We start from the raw sequence: 18,098 nt of genomic DNA on the forward strand, positions 1-18,098 counted from the left end.
TACAAAATGTTCGTTTTGAAGACAGCAATGATGATTAAAATATGCACTTCATTTTATTTTGCTAAAACATTTATGCATTATGTGCAATGAAGTTTACGTACAATTTGTAATTTTCATAGTTTATATGTTTTCTTAACTTGCATGAATTACCTGAATTAAATAAAAATATATTTTTGTTGGATATGTCATTGTTGTTTATATAATTAAAAAAAAAACGATTTCGGAACATAACCCTACTTTTTTCTGTGATCTGTCTCGCATAACGTGATATATGAGAGTTACCTGTATTTCAGTTCACATTACTGAGCTTTATTCTCTCAGACACCTTTCTCTTATCATATGATTCAGACCAATCAAATTTAGCTCAGAATATCTTGTCATTTATACTTTCTTAAAATTCACAACGGATAAGCGTTATTAATTATTCCTTTAACCATTTCATTGCTAAACTTGAGTTATATCAAGCAGCCTCTCTCTCCAGACTTTTGCCACTATCAATAGCCTGATTTCTCCTAGTTGCTAAGAACTTAATTAGTTAATTTCCTGTGTATAGTCAGACAAGGCAAGCTGTTAGCAGAAAAAATGGCATTCTTGCTTATCTCGAGAATTTTCGAGCTGACTTTTTCATTTCAAGAATCCTCACAAAAACAAGTTTTAAACATCTTTTCATTTTACAGGCATTTTGAGAGATCTATTTTGAATATAATTAACTTAAACTGAAGCATTTCTGTCTTCACCTACTTTCTGGAGGAAATTATCTGCATTTTTGCATATAGCATAAGAGATCTCTGAGCCAGTATGTGAATGCTGACCATCACAAAAATAGCATGAAATCATCAGGAAAGAGAGACAGACAATCAGCCAATAATGAAGCCCAATTGTGTAAGAGATTACAATGACAGATCAGATATGATTGGTAGTTCTGCTGAGTGTCTTTGTTAAGACTTGAAGTGGTCTCTTCATGTACGTAACATTTGTAAACTGTCAGAATTGTACAAAGCAAATACAGGGAAAAACATATTTGCAGGTTTTCAACTGCTCATAAGAAAATTTTCAAATCTTCCATATGCCAAGAGCAACCACTAAAACAAGTTATATGTCAAATGAATACCAACCTCTCAGATTGAAAGAACACTTCCAAATACTGGTTGTTTCTTCTCTAAGACAAACTCCCCCAAGGTAGTGTGATGTGTGTTCAGCAAACACATCTTTTTACGAAAGGATATATGCATTTGAAATGTTGGGTATCTACCTCATGTTTCAAAAAACATCATATAATTGCAGAATTTTGAAAGTGTGATGGAGGTGATCCAGAATGTTCGTTATTGTATAAAAATAGTGAACAAGACACTGCCCAAACGGCAGTGTAGGAATGACGTAACGTGCAATGACAAGATCAAACGAATATCGGCGTTAGATCGCAGTGCATTTGTTTCATAATCTAAAGCATTAATTGAACAATTCCAATTATTAACTATTCAATCAATGTCATGCATCATAATTTTGATTAACCTTGAAAAGCCTGAAGTTTTGGATGTGATTTTAAAGGATATAAGTCAGCAAAGAGAAAGGGTTAGGTTGGAAAGCAGGGTAGCCCGTCCACTTAACAAGCTTTGCTATTTTTTGGTATTGTTTTAAATTAGGAACTACATGAAACAAAAGTTTTAAGTTATTTCTATAAAAACACATACTTCTAAAAATACTTACTTTTTTGCAGGCACTGTCTTCTGCAAATTCCATAATTTTAGTGTATGGTCTTCAGATGCAGTGATGAGCACGGGTTCCACAGGATGAAAAGCAAGTGCACGAACACCATCAAAATGACTATAAGAAATTAATGTTAGTGTTATATCAACTGACTAGGATATATAGAATTATAAAAAGTGTTTTTAATTATAAAAAGTGTTTTACAAAATAATTTTCATACAATACAGATCCACCTAATAGTATAAATAAGCAGCAGATTATGTCAGCTATTAAAAATATCCACATCTGCAGTGCAAGCAATAATGATGTTCAATTCTTTCATGGCAAGACGGCTCAAATTCTGGTCTGAAGGGCAGAGAACATTTATAGACTTTTAAAGTTGAGTTAGTATGTTTCATGTGTAGAATGGCAGAACTTCCTTCCGTCCTACAAACTTGATTTTCCTAGCAAATTATGGAGCCAGGATTATCCAAATCATCATAGCCTAGCCAAAAAATAAAAAATAAATAAGTTCATTAAAAAAAAAAAGCAGATTGCTTGGGCAATATTGCATGTATTAAGTTTTTCTACACACACACACACACACACACACACACAGTGTATGTGTGTGTATGTTTTTGAGGTGGTGAGGAAGCAAGGATGTTTTTATGATAGGAAACATAATCTATTCTATAATATTTTTGTAACGTTTTTGTCAAGTTATTTGAAATGTTTTGAAACTCAGGGCTACCCTGAGTGTCGAGTCTTCAAAATTCGAGTCATCAGAATTGAAGGAGAACAGGCCTACCAGTCCGGAACTCAGGGGAGTTGGGCACCTTATGCACCAGTGGGGGGGGACCCACTTTTGAGTCTTCAAAATTCAAGGAGAAGCGGCCTACCAGTCCGGAACTGGGGGGGGGGGGGGGAATAGGAGGCAGTACCCCCTTTCGAGTTTTCAAAATTCGAGTCATCAGAATTTAAGGATAACCGGCCTACTAGCCTGGAATTCGAGGGGTTGACTGCCGTAGCCCCCCCCCCCCCCCCCCTCGAGTCTTCAAAATTCGAGGAGAACCAGCCTACCAGTCCGGAATTCGGTGTGTGTGTGTGGGGGGGGGACATAGGCATCAGGGAGGATACCCCCCTAGTATATATATATATATATAAAGATAAACCGAAATTTGAAACGTTTTTATGTCACTTTTTTTGTCTCTTCATTGTTTTGAAACGTCCAATAATCTGTTTGCCTTCATGAGACAAACACTTTGTTGTCTCATGTCTCGAGTCAGATTGGGCACCACAGGCGCCAGTGCCCCCCCCCCCCCCCCCAGATCTGTTAAAATGAGAAATCTGTTAAACATCAGATTTCTCATCTGGGTGCAGACTTACATCTCTAGACAATCTGGCACAAACATATGTCAGCCAAAGTTTTCCCAGCCTTCAAAATACTACAAGCACTTTTACTCTCAAAACCATAAAACATGCTTGTACAACCCACTTGCATTGTTTTGTGGTTGCTTAGAATTATTACACGTGCAGCAGTTATGAGTATTAGGACTAAGCAACAAAGTCCTAATACCCATAACTGCCACTGATGTCATAATTGTGGCATCAGTGTGCTATTCTGGCTAGTTTACCTATTTTGCAGGATGAAAAACTTGAGTTTCCAGGAGGAAACATCCTCTCACCTCTGTATAAAACTCCAATCCCTCATAACTAACTGTAGATTACTGCTCACATCTTGCAGTGGTGCACCAAAAACCTCCCTAAGAATGCTTAATGCTATTCAGAAGAAGGCAATGCAATTGATGACCTCTCTCTTACACATTCACTCCAATCATCCTCTAATATATATTTCATTCCTTATGTCATTAGGTATTTTTACATAGCATAATCTGCTGAACTAATCACTATGATTACTCCACTTTCTTGCAAGACTGTAAGAAAAGCAGCAACAGATGATCGGCATAATTTACTGTCCATCATTAAACTTATTGAAAACAACTTCTGTTCCACCTCCCTCATTCCATCTACGCATATTCTTTGGAACATTGTTTTTTACACTATTCCCCAAGCTGCATCTTTCAGCAGTTGAAGAAAAAACAACAGATTCCTTCTATCCTCATAACCTCTAGCCTATCCACAGCATTGATGTGCCAAAAGTTTTGCAGCCTTTCCTGAGTGGGTTGGTTCGCTTATGGTTATTGGCATAAGTACAGCAAAGGTCATACTCTGCCATAGCAAAGATTACAGCAATACATAAACAATCAAACACAAACTAGTAAACAATATGCATGTACAAAAGCCAAGACAATAAATGCTGTATCTACATATAAACAAAATTACAGAAAAGGTTATAGCAGTACATAAATAATTGTAATTGGTAAACAATATGCATGCACAAAAATTAAGTTTAGCAAATGCAGTATTTACATATCATCAAATTCCTAACATGTACCCTCAAGAGGTATACAGGATATGATAGTACTATATGAAAAACTTACATCACTACTAACTTCCTATCTACAATTTTCGTCCAGATCAATCTGTTACTGTCAAGACACCAATCAGATCTTATATTTCTGTCTTCTAACGCACTTTTTACTGCATCAATCCACCTATATCTTGGTCTTCCTCTGGGTCTTTTTCCTGCCACCCTGGTAGAGAACACCTGTTGTGCTAATCTTTTCTTTCCCATTCTGTTTAAGTGACCATACCACCTGCGATTAGATTTGTAAATACATTTCTGGATGCTAACAATGTTAAGTTCTTTCCTAATATCATCGTTTTTAATATGGCATTGCCTTTGATGCATTGTTTATGCTGCTAATCTTTCTCAGTACTCTCATATCTGCGGTCTCTAGTCTTTGGTCAAGTGTTTTATTTCTAACCCAGCTCTCAGATCCATAAGTTAAAATTGGCTTGAAGTAGATGAGAGTAGAGATCTCATAGTACCCATATACTACTCGAGCTCTACTCCCAAACAGACAGGTGAGCCGTTATATTCATTTGCCATTGGTTCCTGCAAGCAGAGGGTGCTATGCTGATTCCGTGAAGTTTAGCTGGTCCATTACAGGAGGCATGTCTATAGAAAGCTGCTTGGGAGGAATTAAGCTATTTGCTAAACAACCATTTCTTGTTTACAATTTGAAATGTTTACACGTCTTGTGTTTTGCTCATGAAAGTTTTAGTCAGGCAATAGAGTTATACTAGTACGTATTAAATTTTGACGTTTTATATGCACCATCATCAAATTCCTGACATTTATCCTCAAGGGGTGTACAGGATATGATAGTACTACATGAAAAATTTAAATCATTACTAACTTCCTATCTACAATTTTCCTCCAAATCAATCTATTGGAGGAAATTTTTAAACCTTAACCTGTCAAGGCTCCAAAATTCTCAGATCTTACACTGCCATCTTCTAAGGCACTTATCACTGTATCAATCCACCTATATCTTGTTCTTCCTCTGGGGTTTTTTCCGGCCAACCTGGCAGAGAACACGTGTTTTGCTAATCTTTCCTCACCCATTCTGTTTTAGTGACCATATCACCTGAGATTGGCTCTGCTAACACATTTCGGGATGCTAACAATGTCGTTCTTTCCTAATATCCTCGTTTTTAATACGATATTGCCATTGATGACATCTGTTCACCCCCCCCCCTAATCTTTCTCAAGACTCTTAGGTCTCTAGTCTTTGGTCAAGTGTTTTACTTCTCACCCAGCTCTCAGATTCATAAGTTAAAACTGGTTTGAACACTGTCTTGTATACAGCTAATTTAGTGTTTTGACTCATTACTCTCTTTCCATATAAATTTATTCAGTTGACTTCCTATCATACCAGCTTTGCTGATACTGTTGTCTATTTCCATATTTAATTTACCAACTTCACTAAAAATCATGCCTAAGTAACTGAAATGTTTTATTTGTTCTATAGATTCTCCATTCACAAAGCAGTTGATATTTTCACTGCTACTGCCTATTTTCATTGTCTTTGTCTTTTTAATGCTGAAATTCATACCATATCTATTATTTAGTCAGGGAATCTTGCAGACTTGTAGTGGATTTATTTAGAAGTATAACATCATCTGCATAAAGCAAAGAGCTGATATAAACATCTCCAATTTTGATATCAGATTTAATATCACTTTCCTTCAAAACGTGATCATATAGATAATGAATAACAGAGGAGATAATATACATCCTTGTCTGACACCAGATTTAACATTAAACCACCTTTCTTTACTTCAATTCTAACTGCTGACTTACATAAATAAAGACTAAGTATTGTTTGATATAATGCACCAGTGCCGCCATACAACTGTAGCGGTTTGAATAGCTTCTCTCTTGGCACCTTGTCATATGCTTTTTCCAGATCTACAAAACTTAACCACGCTATCGGCCAGGACGTATATATACATCCAAGTTTCCATGGATGCGAAGTGCATATTCAAATTGTAATACCGTTGATATTACATTGAAATATATGATGGATACGAAGCGTATGAGGATATGTATTTGATTCATAATAGCCGGTAACGTGGTTAAATACAGATCTTTGTTATACTCCCAAGATTTCTCAACTATTTGTTGTAAAGTGAAAATTTGATCCTGACAGCCTCTATTTGGCCTGAAGCCAGCTTGTTCTTCACCAATCTTCTCAACCGTTTCTCATGTATACTGGCATAAATCTTACCAGGACACTCAGTAGAAAAATACCTCTGTAATTCTCACATTCAGTTTTATTTCCGTTTTCATATATGGGTACTATGAGAGTTCTCATAGTACCCATATATGAAAACTCTCTGAACTATGCAGCGGAGTCACCATAAGACGTTTATACCTCCATACTCGAGCATTTCTTGAATATCATCTACTCTAGCTGCCTTTCTACATTTCAAACGTTTGATGGCTTTTTCTACTTCAAGTATGGATATGTATTCCTGATTGCATGCCTACTCAGTTTTCATCACTGTGCGCTGTCTTCACTTCTAGTTTCATTTAGCAATTTTTCAAAGTAATTACTCCATACTTGAAGGATATCTTTTTTTCAAGTTTTCATATCACCTTGATCATCTCTAATTCCTTTTACAGCACTCTGTAAAAGGAATTAGTCAACAACCTCCAGAATATCTTGTCACCTTCTCGATATTTATTTTCTAGGTTCTTACCAATGATTTTTGTTTAGCTAGTTTTACACAGTGTTTAGCTTTCTTACATTTGTCTCTGTATTCTCTAAGAGCACAAGCTGACTTATTTGCCAGGAACTTTTAATATGCTTTCTTCTTTTCCTACACTGCCTGTTTTCCTTCCTGTGTCCACCATGGAGTTCTGATTTTTCTATCTTTGCAGACAACCTCACCACATGCCTCTCTGGCTGAATCAGTCAAGGTTTTCTTCATTGATTGATTAATTCAGCCAGAGAGGCAGAATCAATCAATCAAGATTTTCTTCAGAACTTGCCACTGAATCTCCAAGGTTTTATTCCTGTTTTCAAACTCTTTCATTTTTTCTTGAATAACATTTGTATATTTCAGTCTACAGTTCACATCTAAGAGCTGCTCAAATTTTATTTGCTTTAAAATTTTCTTGCATGTCATTCTTTTCAATATGAAATTCAATTTTATCCTGCTCAAGACTAAATAGTGATCTATTCCATTTTCAAATCCTTTGTACACTCTAGTGTCTGGCACCAGAGAGAAAACATCACCATCAACAATAGCATAGTCGATGAGACTTTTCTTATTCCTTGCATCTTCCCTCCGTGTGAATTTGTGCACATTTTTATGTTGGAAAATGTTAGTAACAAACAGTCCATATCCTGAGCCAACAATTTTTTTGTGATTTCTCCTTGGCATCTGTCTACATTCTGTAGCGTAGAGTAATCCCTGATTTTTGAATTCACAGCTCATTGGTGGGAGAGGGTATGCTATCTAGTCGGTTGTTAATGACATGATATTTCTGATTACAGTTTGTTTTTGAACTTTTCACAAGAGAAGTAATTAATTACTTATTTCACTTTGGGAGTATGCATCCATATATATATATATATATATATATATATATATATATCCCCCAGTAAAGAAGACTAAATACAAAATTTACACTTTCTTAGTGTTATAAAATAGTAGTATTTTAGGAAAAGGTAAAGACTAGTGTTGCAGATAGCAATTTAGCTTATGCTGATTTACATAATTTTATTATAATTTTCTTTAATATAATGACTCAAAAGTGCACCTATGATCTTAAACTAGGTCTGTAAACAATAACAGCATACAACATATCTTTCGCATGCAGGAAAAGTGTAGTCGTTTAAAAAATACACATGCATTCAATTACTGAAACACCTCATCTTCTTAATTAGTTCAGATAAAAAAAATATATCACACCTGGATCTGTGTCTAAATGTGAAGAAAGAGAAAAATAGTGAATGGTTAAAATAAATAAATATTCTTAAATATTGTTCCCTTTCTCCCTAACTATTCTTAAATAGTTTATTCTCCCTAATAACTATTCTAATTTCATCTACAGAGTCTGTAGTAAGACAGAATATTAATATTAATAACTTTATATGAAATAAAAAATTTCAGAAATCTAACTATAATCGAAATATCAAATAATATTTAAAATATTTATTTTTTCATATATGGGAAATATTTCTTTCTTTTTTTGTTTTCCATATATATTCGTAAAGATTTTGTGCGACTAATTTTCCTGTGATGAACTTCTTGTGATTCATTTTACTCATGATTAATTCCTCTAATACGAATCTTCCTTGCAATGAAATTTCTCTGTGACGAATTTTCTGCGATCAATTTTCCAACAATGAATTATCTGGACAAGGAACTTGTATTATAACCAACCAAGTGGAAGTTTTTTCACTTGCTTATATTATAAATTAAAGACATTAAGAAATTATATACTTGGTTTAATCCTTTATCCTCCCACTACCTCAATTAAAAAGTTGTTGGAAGTTTTTTCACTTGGTTATACTATAAATTAAAGATACCAAGAAATTATATACTTGGTTTAATCCTTTATCAAAGTGTAAGCAAACAAGATTTGCACCTGAAGTATTTTCAGGACTGGGGCAACTCATATAAGGAAGCAATGACTTCACATCACTTGCCTTAGAATCCTATAATGCAAAGCACATCTCCTTGCAGACATGTATAATGCTGTGCATTATGGGAAGGGTCACTATCCAGACCTCTGGGTTAGGCTCCTACAGATGAGACTTCAATAAAGGTAGAAACTGGTCTGAGTAGTGATCCTTCCCATAGTGCATAGCATTATACATACCATAAGGATATGTGGTTTATATTACGGGATACTAAGGCAAGTGATGTGAAATTAGATTCTATAAACGAGTTTCCCCAATCCTGAAAATAGTTCAGGCGCAAACTTTGTTTGCTTACACTTGAATAAAAGATTAAACCAAGTATATAATTTCTTGGTATCTTTAATTTATATTATAACCAAGTGGAAAAACTTCTAACAAATTTTGAAATGTTACATTAGCTTAACACCACTTTCTCTTATTATTGTCACTTGCCTAAATTACTGCCTCTTGATGTTCAATTTATATCATTAATATTAAAACCTGTAGATACGGGCAGTCAGTTAACTTTAAAAATCATCATGATCCATTACAAAGAGAGAGAGGGGGAAATGTGATTGCTGCAACTGGTGGAAACAAGTCAGTTTCCTAATTTGAGACAGACTTATCATTAGGTCTCTGTTAAATTATTCCCTCCTTTCCCTATAGGTTGACTTATGCAGGCTTGCTTTCGGTTGTTGTGTCTCTTCCTTCTGTGTAATTAGAAGTGACCAATTATAAAGCTGATTGAGTGGCTAAGTTTTCAGGTTATTTTTGATTTTAATTACAGACCACCCATTAGTTCATTATGATGATTTCAGGTAAGTGACGTGAATTTAACATTTCAAATGTAAACATTAATGCTGGATTTTGATTTTTGTAATTTTATTGTTTGCATTTCTTTTTTCGTGTTGTCATTTTGTGTGTGTATACATGTGCATGCATTAGGTATGGTTCCTGCCCATCCTTTGTGTTTTTTCATCAATGTACAATTTCCAGCCATTTCCTTTGATCACTGATATCAGCTATAGTTTTTTCATTTCTTCAAGTTTTTAATACAAAACAAGAATTAATTTTAGACAGTACTTCACCCAGGATCACTCCCAACAGTTATTTTTGTGATGACATTTGTAAAGCAATTCAGATTGCTATTGCAAACAGCATCACTTGATGAAACTTGGGCTGGGTTTTTTTAGTTTGTTACAGCACCTCATTTCATTTGAGTGGGGGGTTCACTATAGTGATGTCTATTATATACTATTTGCCATTCATTAATGATTTTGCTCAATATGTATAGCAGCTAACTCCCAAATATATTTACAAAAAGTGTTCAATAAAGAATTTATACAGTTTACCTTCTTAATGTGTATTTGGCATTCCAGGTCTTCCTAAATGCCTCTTTTGCAGATGAAATCTACAATTGTAACAAGAATCACATGAACCATATATACTATCCAACAAAAAATAGTGTAGTATAAATATATTAAAATTAACACAGTGCATTACACAACATACATCAGATCATCCTTTTGTATGGAATAATGGGATGTTAAGAGTAGAGAGAGAGGTTAGATGTTCTGATAATCAAAAAAACTCTAAATAGCGAAGAATGGAATAATTTTTCATAGACAGGGCTTAAGTTTTAGAAAGTGGTATAATTAGAATGTCACATATTAGGAGGCTGCAAGTCATGTAACTCACTATAAAAATTTATTATACAAAACAATGTTAAATTGTATTTTTAATTAAAAGCAGTTGTAATTTTTTAAAATAATTTTTGTTTAATTTTCTTTAATAAGATTTCAGCAAGACCCTGTAAAAATAATCATATTAAAAATTCTGAATATTTTTACGTATTAATTATGCTTGTTAGTTTTTGTTTTCATACACGCAGTGTCTGCACTTGTGATGTGCTCGTTATGAAAATGTTATATTAGAGGTAATATATAAAGAAGTAAAAATATTGAAGTACTTACTAAACTGATTATTTGTGTTACTTATAAGAAAGTTTGTTGTATTTTAAAATGTTGAATTTTTTGTTTGTGAAAGACTTTCTTTAGCGCTGATGGATACAGCGAGTCAACCATTTTATTGCAGTGCGTAGTTTCTGACTTTTGTGAAGTGCGCATGCTCCCGGAGAGAACTTGATGTGTGATTGACAGCTGACAAGGAAAGCGTTGCGTATCCAAGTTACAGTTGTAAACAAGAGAGCGTTCGGAAAGTTTTTAGAACACTGGCCGAGGAATATTCAAGTTGGAAGGAACTTGATTTTTTGTGTGCGGCAGCCAAAAGAATTTTCATAATGTATTCCGAAAAGGGAATAGTGAAAATAATAGGTTTCAAGCAGGAATAAGTAACGAATAAAAGGGAAGTCTTGAAACTATAAGTTTTATACAAATTGGCCGGTAAATATTCAAGTTAGAAGAAACTTGATATTTGTTTTTGTGTGTGGCAGTCGGAAGATATTTTATAGTGTATTCCGAAAAGGGAATAGTGGAAATATTATGTTTCAAGGAGAAATAAGTAATGAATAAAAGGAAATCTTGAAACTAAGTTTTTATGGTCAAATAAGTTAAGACTGTCAATTTAGTATTGTGAATGAAAGGAGAACTTGTTGCTTACATTCTAAAGTGAATGTTTTTCTTAGAGAAAATATTGATAAGGAAGTTTTATAAGTATTAAGAATGCCTGAAAGTGAAAGTTTAGAAAATATATTGATTAAGAAGATTTTTAGGTATTAAAGGTGCCTGATCTGATGAGTATTACTACTAAAAGGAAAACAGGATATAGTCAAGAAGACTTTATGTATGTTACATTGATTGATGAAAAGGATCCTGAAAATGAAGTACAGAACCTTGTAACTTCTGGAAAAGAGCCTTAACAGAAAGAGAAAAAGACTATGAACATTTTCTTTGTGATTGTGAAAGAAAAAGTGTTCAGTCTTAAGAGTAAGTTTATATTTTTAAATAAGGCCTTGGATCCATATAATCTGTAGTTATAGTTATGTATTATTACTAGAAGTGTATATATATTGTTTTAGTTTTATTAAATGTGTTTATTTTGTACTTGGTATTGAGTCAATGATTAGTTGGATTCTGAAAGAGTGAGTTAAAGTCATTGCACCAATTGGAGTGAACTCTTTGTGCAAATATAATAACATATAGGGACACTCGGAGTCAAAATAAAAATAATTGTTAGTAAAAGAGATTTATATAATAAATCACCTCATAAGTATATAGTATAATTATTAACAAAGGCACAGCCGGTAGACTAAATAGAGAAAATAGTTAATATACTACATATATAAAAACAGAGGGAATATAAATATATATAAAAAATTATAAAAAATAACAATGGCGCAGCCGACAGGATAATTGGTTATGACAAAGCTATTTTAGAATCCAAAAGGCAAATCTTGACTCAAAAAAAAAAAAAAAAAAAAAAAAAAAAAAAAAAAAAAAAAAAAAAATGGCTACAGAAAATAGTAATATTAGTAGTAAAGTTCCTTCAGTTAATGATGAAGAATTTTTTAGGTTAATAAATCCAACCTTAGTAATACCTTCTTTCTCAGGTGATAGTAGTGAAAGCATAGAAACATTTTTTAGATATGCAGAAAAAATTAAAGATTTAGGAAATTGGTCAGATTTTCACTTGTTAATTATACTTCGTAATAAATTGTTGGGAAAAGCAAAAACATTCTTAAACACATCTCCTTTACTAAGAGATACTGACAATTATGCAACCTTTAAAAGTTTGCTAATATCAGAATTTTCAAATGTAAGAGAATTAGGGCCTAACATTTGGAAGATTCAGCAGTGTATCCAAGGTAATAAGGAATCTGTTTCTGAATATTATCATAGATTGTGGATCATTGCTCATGGATTCAATATTTCATCTGAAGAGAAATCCTCTTTAGAATGGTTGCTCTTTAATCAATTTAGGCTTGGCCTTAAGGATAATTTAAAAGAAACAGCATATAAGAAAAAAGTTAGAAATCTTGAACAATGTTTTGAACTTGTTAAAGAAAAGGAAGAAAGATTTAGAGATATTTTTCATTCCTCAAGCAATAAGCACGTAAATTCTTTTCAGCATAATCAAACTCATTCTTCTAGCATTGTGGGTACTGATAAAATGAGAGAAGAAAAGCTTCAAAAGGGTAAAGCTGCAAATAAAAAGAAAAAGTCTAAGGAAACTTCTGTGAATTTTACTAAGGATATTCCAGAATCTGATTCCAGGGTAAAATTACATGATTTGGAAAAATATGAGGAACTGAAAACATTTCTGAGTGAAGAGATAGAAAGACAACAGAGACCCATAATACAAGGACAAGAACTTCTGTTTAAGATGATGTCGGATTTGTCAATGTCAAAAAATCTTACAGATAATCAATCTTTTTCTTGTAAATCTGATGACATTGATAGGAATAAAGCATCTCATAGGAGATACATTCCAAAATGTTTTAGATGTAATAAACAGGGTCATTTTGCTAAAGATTGTTATGTTAGAGATAGATCTTGTTTTCAAAATAAGAAATCAGAGAATAAAAGTAAATCTGGAATTAGTTATTATTCCAATATCATACTGGCAAGGACAGAAATGTCAAACTATTCACTAAACATGGGTAAAGCCAAAGACAGCTCTAACCATAAAAGAAAGTTTGATGTAGCATTAGCTCCTTATGCTAATGAAAGTAATCCTTTAACAGTATTACAAGGATTTATTGAAGATGTACCTTGTGATATCTTACTTGACACAGGTGCACATATTTCACTCATTTCTTATAGCTTATTTAACAAAATTAAATCTCTAATTCCAAATGATATTTCAGTTTTAAGCAATCCAATTAAATTAAAAGGAATATTTGAATCTGAAATTTCAGCTTATAAGCAAATCAATGTCTTTATTTCAATTCCTTGTTTTCCATTGAAAGTTTCTCATCCATTAATTGTTCTTCCAGAATCTTCAAATCCAAATGTACAAATAATATTTGGAATTGATTTTCTGAAACGTCATGGGTTTGTGTGTAATTTTGTTGATAATACAGTATCATTGTGTGGAATAGAATGCTGTTTGGACAGGAAATCAGGTGACAGTGGAAAATTAGAGCAGTCTCCTGAAGTTTTTCTAGATACTAATGATATTGATCAAGTATTTAATATTGACACTCTAAAGAAAGATGAGAAGAAAAATATTCAAGAGTTTAAGGAGAATTTGGTGCAGAGTTCAATGAAATCAGCAATTACTAATGAAGAAAGGGATAGAATTCTGAAGTTTTTTAAATCTGCCTTTGAATTTTTCTCTGGTGTTTTCACAGAAGATATTGTTTCAATGTCTTGCACTAATGCAGTAGAACATTCAGCACAGATTTGTACTCAATCTCCTATTTATATTAGACAATATCAGACTCCACTGAAATATATGGAGCGTTGCCAGAAACTACTACAGGAATATGAAAGGGCAGGAATAATTGAGAAGTCAAATTCTCAGTGGAACAGTCCATTTATCTTAATTGAAAAGCCAAATGGAAGGCTGAGATTTGTTTTAGACTTGAGAGCCATCAATAAGGTTACAAAACCTATTGATTTCCCTCTGTGTAAAATTGAGGAATTATTGATATGCTTGGAAGGAGCACAATATTTTACAAAGCTGGATTTAAACTCTGGCTACTTTCAAATTCCTTTGAAGAAGGAAGACAGAAAATACTTCGCATTTACTACCAGATGGCAGAAATATCAATTATGTAGATTACCACAAGGTGCAAGAAATTCTGCTATGTCATTCCAGTCTTTAATGAATTCTGTCTTATCAGATATGTTGGGAAATGGAGTCATCTGTTTTCAGGATGATCTTCTAATTTATTCAAAGGATATAGAAAACCATTGTAAAATTCTATGGAATGTCTTAAAGAGATTAGATGAGGCAAATCTATCTCTAAAGTGTTCAAATTGCCAATTTTTCTTAAAAGAAGTTCAGTATTTAGGTCATAAAATAAATAGCAAGGGAATTATGCCAACTCAGTTAAATGTAGAAGGCATATTATCAGCTAAACCTCCTAAAGCAGTTAGACAAGTTCGCAGATTTATTGGCATGTTAAATTTCTATAGGAAATTTATTCCAAATTGTTCACAACTATTAAAACCCATAGTGTGTTTGACAAGGAAAGGTTTTAAATTCAATTGGGGTGAAGCTCAACAAGAAGCATTTGACAAACTAAAACTGGCATCGACTAAAGCTCCAGTCCTCATTTATCCTAAGTTTGGTGAAGTATTTTATCTTTCTGCTGATGCTTCAAATGATTGCATTGCTGCTGTACTAGAACAAAAGGAAGGAGAAGATTTTAAGCCAATAGCGTTTATAAGCAGAAAATTATCAGGTCCAGAGTTGAATTATTCAACCATAGAGAAGGAAGCACTAGCAATAATTTTTCCATTGAGAAAATTTAGATACTTATTGTTAGGACAACCTATTCAAATAAGATCTGATCACCAGCCTCTGTCATTCCTAAGTACTATGAAGGATAAAAATCAACGTATAACTAGGTGGGCACTGGAACTGCAGGAATATAATATTGATGCGACTTATATTCCAGGAAAAAGAAATATAGTTGCTGATTACTTATCTAGATCTCTAGAATCTGATATTGATGATTTGTCTAGGAATAACCAATTTAATCAAGATGAGGAAAAGTATAAAATTCATGTTATTCATAAAGTGAATAAGGAAATAAGTTCTCAGAAAACTAGACAGTATATAAATCGTTTTAGAAAGTATAAGTCTTTTGTACCAGGTGATTTAGTATTGTTAGATGATAAATCTAGTATTAAAAGAGTTGGGAAATTAGGAAGAAAAGCCTTAGGTCCATTTAGAATTTTAGACAATTTTTCTCCTGTAAATTTTAGAATTCAAGATGTCAATAATCCTAGTAAAATTTTAAATGTACATTCTGATAGATTAAAAAGGTACTTTTTGGGAAATAAAAATTTAGTTACTTTAGGTGATAATATGAATAAAATATTGAAGGATGAATGTAGTTTTCCAAATACTAATTGTGAATCTTATTCAAGGTTAAATGATAGGAAAGGGAATAGATCTAATATTCATAATTCAAATATGCAGCGAAAGAAAAAATTAAACTTTGGTAAAATGAACCATAATGCAAGAAAATTTAGAAATCCTAAGACACATGTTTCAGATGATGTACAATGTAGGAATAATGATAATCAAATTGATTCTAACATTGATGAAAGTATAGCGGAATTTCATAGGTTGATAAATATAGGATTAAATAAGAAAAGGGAAGTTAAAGATACTTCAAATTTAGTTAGTAAGGATAAGGAATCCCAGAAACTTATAGAATCTCAAAAACCCGTAGAAATTGATTCTGATAGTGATGATACTATAGATTTAGGACATAATTCAATAGTTTAAATGAAGTGTTTGAAAGGTATAAAAATGAAATTTTTAAGTATACTAATTTGGAAGAAGAAAGTTCAGAATTATCTTTAGTGTCAGATGATTCTGAAACTAGTGATTCAGAAGGTATACATAATGATTAGCAAGAATCACGTTATATTTTAAGATTTAGAAATAAATATTAAAGTTTTGTTTAGATGTAGGTTAAATATAAAAATTTTTTTTAAAAAAAAAATTTTTTTTCACAGAAAAATGAAACTGATGTAAAAATAATCATATTAAAAATTCTGAATATTTTTACGTATTAATTATGCTTGTTAGTTTTTGTTTTCATACACGCAGTGTCTGCACTTGTGATGTGCTCGTTATGAAAATGTTATATTAGAGGTAATATATAAAGAAGTAAAAATATTGAAGTACTTACTAAACTGATTATTTGTGTTACTTATAAGAAAGTTTGTTGTATTTTAAAATGTTGAATTTTTTGTTTGTGAAAGACTTTCTTTAGCGCTGATGGATACAGCGAGTCAACCATTTTATTGCAGTGCATAGTTTCTGACTTTTGTGAAGTGCGCATGCTCCCGGAGAGAACTTGATGTGTGATTGACAGCTGACAAGGAAAGCGTTGCGTATCCAAGTTACAGTTGTAAACAAGAGAGCGTTCGGAAAGTTTTTAGAACACTGGCCGAGGAATATTCAAGTTGGAAGGAACTTGATTTTTTGTGTGCGGCAGCCAAAAGAATTTTCATAATGTATTCCGAAAAGGGAATAGTGAAAATAATAGGTTTCAAGCAGGAATAAGTAACGAATAAAAGGGAAGTCTTGAAACTATAAGTTTTATATAAATTGGTCGGTAAATATTCAAGTTAGAAGAAACTTGATATTTGTTTTTGTGTGTGGCAGTCGGAAGATATTTTATAGTGTATTCCGAAAAGGGAATAGTGGAAATATTAGGTTTCAAGGAGAAATAAATTAAGACTGTCAATTTAGTATTGTGAATGAAAGGAGAACTTGTTGCTTACATTCTAAAGTGAATGTTTTTCTTAGAGAAAATATTGATAAGGAAGTTTTATAAGTATTAAGAATGCCTGAAAGTGAAAGTTTAGAAAATATATTGATTAAGAAGATTTTTAGGTATTAAAGGTGCCTGATCTGATGAGTATTATTACTAAAAGGAAAACAGGATATAGTCAAGAAGACTTTATGTATGTTACATTGATTGATGAAAAGGATCCTGAAAATGAAGTACAGAAAACCTTGTAACTTCTGGAAAAGAGCCTTAACAGAAAGAGAAAAAGACTATGAACATTTTTTTTGTGATTGTGAAAGAAAAAGTGTTCAGTCTTAAGAGTAAGTTTATATTTTTAAATAAGGCCTTGGATCCATATAATCTGTAGTTATAGTTATGTATTATTACTAGAAGTGTATATATATTGTTTTAGTTTTATTAAATGTGTTTATTTTGTACTTGGTATTGAGTCAATGATTAGTTGGATTCTGAAAGAGTGAGTTAAAGTCATTGCACCAATTGGAGTGAACTCTTTGTGCAAATATAATAACATATAGGGACACTCGGAGTCAAAATAAAAATAATTGTTAGTAAAAGAGATTTATATAATAAATCACCTCATAAGTATATAGTATAATTATTAACAAAGGCACAGCCGGTAGACTAAATAGAGAAAATAGTTAATATACTATATATATAAAAATAGAGGGAATATAAATATATATATAAAAAATTATAAAAAATAACAACCCGTTCAAAGTTTCACATATGTTGATCTCATTCCACCTGATGTGTAGAAGGCTCTGCATTTTATGGTATGGAAAATTTGAATGCATGATTCTTGCTGTAATGACATGTTAAGAGAATTTATCCGAATAATCCATCTGATG

The 18,098-nt window shown here is 32.5% G+C and overlaps 1 protein-coding gene across 5 annotated transcripts in view; it reads right to left on the reverse strand.

Annotated features, from left to right (window-relative positions):
• The window catches only part of Cka (Connector of kinase to AP-1), a 570,985-nt gene that overhangs the window by 240,954 nt on the left and 311,933 nt on the right, over positions 1 to 18,098 (reverse strand). For all 5 annotated transcript variants that reach the window (XM_090399493.1, XM_090399496.1, XM_090399494.1 and 2 more), the window contains 2 exons: positions 10,142 to 10,200; positions 1,708 to 1,824 (listed from right to left, as the gene is read on the reverse strand). In XM_090399493.1, the coding sequence (XP_090255619.1) occupies positions 1,708 to 1,824; positions 10,142 to 10,200 (176 nt within the window). The remainder of the gene's footprint in view (positions 1 to 1,707; positions 1,825 to 10,141; positions 10,201 to 18,098) is intronic.

This window comes from Typopeltis vanoorti, chromosome 10 (genome assembly GCF_054136105.1).
Source record: "Typopeltis vanoorti isolate ZY-2024b chromosome 10, IOZ_Tvanoo_1.0, whole genome shotgun sequence".
In the NCBI taxonomy this organism is placed as follows: Eukaryota; Metazoa; Arthropoda; class Arachnida; order Uropygi; family Thelyphonidae; genus Typopeltis; species Typopeltis vanoorti.